This window comes from Pteropus vampyrus, unplaced genomic scaffold (genome assembly GCF_000151845.1).
Source record: "Pteropus vampyrus isolate Shadow unplaced genomic scaffold, Pvam_2.0 Scaffold323, whole genome shotgun sequence".
In the NCBI taxonomy this organism is placed as follows: Eukaryota; Metazoa; Chordata; class Mammalia; order Chiroptera; family Pteropodidae; genus Pteropus; species Pteropus vampyrus.
Genome location: NW_011889104.1, coordinates 859491 through 865338, shown reverse-complemented (window position 1 = coordinate 865338; position 5848 = coordinate 859491). Strand labels below are relative to the sequence as shown.

The 5848-nt window shown below is 49.6% G+C and overlaps 1 protein-coding gene across 1 annotated transcript in view; it reads right to left on the bottom strand.

Moving 5' to 3' along the window:
* Positions 1-5848, bottom strand: part of MERTK (MER proto-oncogene, tyrosine kinase) — an 83254-nt gene that overhangs the window by 38070 nt on the left and 39336 nt on the right. Inside the window, exons 5-6 of the mRNA XM_023521912.1 lie at positions 5219-5305; positions 2408-2523 (exon numbers count right to left, since the gene is read on the bottom strand). Of these exons, the coding sequence (XP_023377680.1) occupies positions 2408-2523; positions 5219-5305 (203 nt within the window). The remainder of the gene's footprint in view (positions 1-2407; positions 2524-5218; positions 5306-5848) is intronic.

The following is a 5848-nucleotide window of genomic DNA, read 5'->3' as shown; positions in this document are numbered from 1 at the left end:
CATTTTCCAAAACTGATAGAACCACTGGGCAGATGAGCAACAAGGAAACGAATTGAATGAAACTACAGACTAACTCGACCTGACAGACATGGACACCTCACCTGGCCCCCACTGAACGCACCCACCTTGAGTACACATGGGCACTCTCCAGGACAGAACATATGCTTGGCCATAAACAAGCCTCGACTAATCTAAAAAGATGGACGCCATCCCCGTGTGTCCTCCAAACACAACGGAGTAGCTCTAGAAATCAACAAAGAAAGAACATTGGAGAAATTCACAACTACGTGAAAATTAACACACTCCTAGGTAATAGGACGAAGAAGAAATCACAAGGAAAACAACAAAACACTGAGGTGAACAGGAAAAAAAACCCTAAATATCAAAGCTTATGGGATGCAGCTAAGGCAGTCTCAGAGGGAAATGGATAGTATAAGTGTCTACATTGAAAAAGGAGAAATTTAAAATCGATCACCTCACCTTCCACCTTAAGAAACAACAATAAAAAAAGAGCAAACTAAGCCAAAGAAAGCAGAAGAAAGGAAATAAATTAGGATAGAAATGAATAACATAGAGAACAGAAAAATTCACTAAACCAAAAGTTGGTTCTTCAAAAAGGACAATAAAATTGACGAAACTTCAGCTAGACTGACCAAAGAAAATAAGAGAGAAGACTCAAATTATTAAATGAAAGAGGGGACATTACTAGTAACCTCAAAGAAAAAAAAAAGATTATAATCGAATATTAGGAACAACTGTGTACCAACCAATTAGATACCCTGGAGGAACTAGAGAAATTCCTAAAAACACGCAAACTATCAAAAGTGACTCAAGAAGAAATAGAGAAATCTGAATAGACCTCAAATAAGTAAAGAGATTGAGTCAGTAATCAAAAAAAAAAAAAATCTTCCCACAAAGAAAATCTCGTGACCAGAGAGATGGCTTCTCTGGTGATTTCTCTGAAGAAGAATTAACGCCGATCTTCCACACACTCTTCCAAGAAACAGAAGAGGAGGGAACACTTCTCAGCTCGTTCTATGAGGCCAGTGTCATCCTGATCCTAATCAGAAAGAGCCAACACGAGAAAACAACAGTTGGCACCCCGATGGGTACAGACACAGCGAGAGGGTGCTGGTGTTTGAGCAGCTCTGTCTGTGCACATGCTAAAAACCACTGAATTGTACACTTCAAATGGGTGAATATTATGGCATGTGAAATATATCTCCAGGAAAGCTGTTTAAAAAAAAAGGCTATCCCTGGTGAGGACTTGGTGGACACAACCGAACTCCTGACACTTACCAGGCACTAGAGAGGTTTGCAAATACAGGAGGGAGAGAATTAAGCAAGGCTGGAGGTGGCGGGGTGAGGGGGAGGCTATTCTGGGGATAATGCGTGTCTCCACTCTCCGGAGAAGGATCAGTTGTTAGACAACAGCAGGGAAACAAATTCCATTTGGTATTAAAAACATCTGGTTGTCAACACGAAATTCTGTGGACGTCACTTCTATAAGCTGAGTGGCCTGTGTCAGGTTGCCATACTTTTAACTAATAAGAGCAGATATTTATGAAACCGAGATGAGTTCCTACCCTGCTGTATGATAAAGTGCAAGGCAGAGGGCACCGCGTTTTCAGTGGGTCACCCACATGCATTCACACCCTGCTCCGCACACAATGTCTCCCAACATGTCTGGAGAGGGTGGTCTGAGCACGCACAGCGCCCACTGCCCAGGTTCCAGTTCCAGCCTGCAGTGCTGATGCAGGTGTCGGTGAGATTGTGTCTGCAAAGCCCTGGGCCGTTGGAGCCACTCAGCAAACAGGAGGGTTCCTGCCACCCCTTCCGTGCCTATGAAAGTGACACTCAGAGCAGAGCCTATGACGTCATGGCATGGAGTCACTGCAGGGTACTAACTTCTATTTCTCATAGCACTACTTCATACGTATTTTAGGTAGTGGCCAAACACAGATGAGGACTTTGCAAGGCCTGTAAGGCCAGGTTTCCTGGGAGCCACGGGCTGAGGTGCCACGTTTGGCAGCAAAGGCGACCCGGCTTGGGCCTGCATGTCTGTCCCGCATGGCCACCAGTCCAGGAGGAGCCAAGATGACCTGGCTTCCTGAACTCCTGGTCACAAGCCAGTCCTAACTTAGGAATGTGTTTTTATATCTTAACAGTGAATCCTCCCTGGCCTTGCGGGTCCCTTCTGGCTGGGCCCTGGATGTGCATGGCAGGGAGGCAGCGTCCTGGGCCAGAACGCCAGGGGACAGGGCATGTAGGTAGATACTGAGTGGCAGGAGGTCGAGGACTCTGAGGAGGTGCTGAGATACCCTCAGTGCCATCCTTGGGGGCAACAGTCGGGGCGAGCACAGGGCACCAAGCCACCACCTCCCCCTGTGCCCTGGAGGCCGTTTACCTGAACTCTGCAACTGCTGAGCGGGGAGTAGCCGTCAAAGCCCGGGACCCAGGAGATGAGGACGGCATGCGCGCTCTGGTAGTGGATGCTGACTTGAGCTGGTGGGGCGGGGAGCGCTGCATGAGAGAGACACACATAGTTACAAACCGCAGGGGCCACAGCGACCAGACAGATGCAGTGACATCATGGCTGTTTCTGTTTAAGATTAGGGAAACTAAGCCCATGTTACCCTATGCTGAGGGTGACTGCTCATTTACAACAGGCCTGCCAAGGACAGGTGGCTCTGCCTGGGTCACAGAAGAGGACACAGGCTTGCTTTCCTGCCTGCAGATGGAGGGAGAGCTTTAAGCTGGAAAAGGTGGTGACGTGCATCTCCTTCACTGAGCTTATGTCCACAGGCCTGCTGTGTGCAGGCACCTCGCTGGGCACCAAGTAGGGACGGAGAGCTCCGGCAGTGCCCTGGTGGAGCCGTGGACTGAGTGGGGGACCCATGTGAGGTCCCCCACTGAGAAGAGAGGTGTCATGGGAGCATGTGTATGTGTGTGTGGATGCATGTGCTGGTGTGCGTCTGCATACGTGTGCATGTCTGTATGTATACGTTTGTGCATTCGCGTGCATGTTTGTACATGCGTGAGTGCATGTGTGCGCCTATGTTTGTGCATGTCTGTGTGCATAGGGGGACAAGCTTTCCAAGCCAAGGAAGCAGGTGAGAGTTCAAGCAAAAGCACCTGCTGCTTCTGCTGGGGACATCACAATGAGTGTGTGACAACGTCACCACACGTGGGGCGAGGGTGGACATTTCTGTTGGTACCTAAGGAGCTGAAGCTTGGGGATTTCATTTTCTTGTGCTCAACTCTGCAACTGCACACAATGAAATATATAATATAATAATCACACTTACAACAAAAGCGATGACTAATGTGTGCCCGATCTTCCAGCTTCTGTTTCCTGAATCACCACTAGAACCTCATGAGAGGTCGTGTTACTCCACTTACAGATGAAGAGACTGAGGGTCAAAGCAGTTAAAACTGTCATCGGCCACAGAGCTCATAAGCAGTAGCCTGAGGACCTGACCTCGGGTTTACCTGACCCCAAAACTCGTGTCCCTGCACAGGACACGGGAGGCTGGACCAGGGGGCAGGGAGCAGACCAGCATGAGTCCTGGCAGGCACGGGCATCTGGTCACCATTTGGCCAGCTGTGTGGCCCATGGGACAGCTGAATGCCCTCCCTATACTCAGTCTCCTCTCCTCAGATGGGACAGCAACCATGCTGCTCCACAGAGCTGCGGTGGGGACTCACTGAGGTGACATGCACAGGCCTGGGGACGGTGTGGAGATGGCGAAGCAATGACAGGGTGGCAGGAGGGCTGGGCCACATTCAGGAGTTCATTTTACCGGTTTTACACGCAGCTTGGGGATGGGCAAAGGATCAGCAAATTGACTCGCTTTCCCAAAGGCACCAGTTGTCAAACTGCCCTAAAATGCCTGCCTTTCCACATCAAAATGTGGCCACAGATACGGCAGTTAATAACAGACTAGAAGAAGGGAGACTTGGTTGTTTTGACACAAAGTTTTAAATAAAGGAAAGCCAGAAACCTAAATTTTGGAAATGAGGTTTATTATCATTATTTTAAATGTTAGCCGAGATTCTATGCGGAGCATACAATGAAGGAAGCACTTCACGTTTATGGGGTTTTATATTTCACGTTGATTACACTTGATGACGATGTCTTTACAAATTTACTCATAAAATTCCTGAAATTCCCAGCATTTCTTTTGAAAACGGTAATAAGTGGCACTCCGGACGCAGGAAGGAAGTTGTACGCTTCCTCCCATGGTAAGGAGCGGTGCGCTCACTTTTTCCTTCAGAAGCCCTTTTAGAAAACGCCCTCCTGTTGCCTAGATGCCAAGCTGAATCTAAACAGCTCCTTTTTAAAGGTCACTTCTTTTGTCACTGGGAGTCCCCTGCACTGTGTTTCCCACCCTCTAACTCATCATTAAAGTTTTGCTGCTTCTCCTGTGTTATGCCCCAAGTACAAGCCTGAAAAGCGGACCACTTCCCAATATTTAAATTAAGATCGAATACTGCAACATAAAATCTGCTTGAGTTTCTGTGAGAGCAGGTGAGGAAGATGATTCGGAAAGGGATAAAAAAACGATATTTCCGTGTGGGTTTTCCTTCCTTCCCAGTTTCGGGTTTCAACCCCCTTGACCCACAGAAGGAGGAGGAAGAGGCAGATGCTTGAGTGGAACATCACCATTTGCTGGAGGATCTCTTGTCAGGTCATGTCCCAGCTCAGAGGAAGGAAGAGGGACAGGGAGCTGAGGACCAAGGCCTGAAAGGGCAGTGACCCTGCCCTGCCCGCTCCTGGAGCAGCTGCTGCTGGACTGGCTTCAGCCCCACTGGCCTGGGGAGGCTGAAGCCTATCCCAGACCAGGGCCCCCAGCCGGGGCTCTTCGGGGATAACAGGGCTGGTCAGGCTGGGGGAGCAGGAAAGGGCTGAGATGCTCTAGGCGGCGTTTCCGCCAGCTTTCCTCTAAGCTGGCTGATGTCCGCCAAACGTGCGTGCCAGGCACAACTTTGATAGCTTCTACTGGCGTGATCCCACTTACATCTCAAGGACAGGCAGGTTCTGTGGTCACCCCCATTTTACAGAGGGGAACGCTGTAGCCAGAGAGGTAGGGGACTTGTCCAAGGTCATGGGGCCATCTGTGGGGATGTTTGGGCTCCAACGGGGCAGCTGGATGCAGAGCTAGCACCATGCCCCACCCCCCAGCCCCAGATGTGCGGGGGCCGGCCTAGCACTCACCTTTGATGTTGACCTGTACACCCCTGGACACGGTCAGCCCCTTGTCATTGTGGGCCTCGCAGCTGAAGACCGCCGTCTCCGCTAGACCTGGAGCAGAAGGAGCCCGTGAGCCGAGGCAGAGCAGGCTGTGCGGGCAGGTGTCTGGGCCTGCTCACACTGCCTGGTTCACTGCTTTGAGTCACCAGCACAAAGTTAATTTGAGAAGTGTGCTGGTGTTTGTAAAACACACCTGGGGTTAAACTCTAGGTGCCAGGAGCCAGGCAACCAGGGGCCTGATGGGCAGTTGTTTTCCATTCAAACCCCTTCTTTTTCCCTGATGCTGAGATGTTGAGTAACAAAGCAGTATCATGTGTTTAGATTTTTAAATTTCTGCAAGGAGATATGGGACTCACTGGCCCCAATATCAAGAAGAGTGGTTTCTGAGGCCTCCAGACAGTAGTCCCCCCGCAGCTTAGCCGCCCAGTACAGTGTCACCACCGACACTTCAGAACCCAGAAGCAGCAGGATAAAAGCCATAGTTTTAAAGGTTTCAGATGATCTGCTGCAATGAATCCTGTTTTAATAGTAAAAATCAGCCAGTTCATAGGAATTATTATGCAAACAGGAGGCTCAAAGAGAAGATACTGGGGA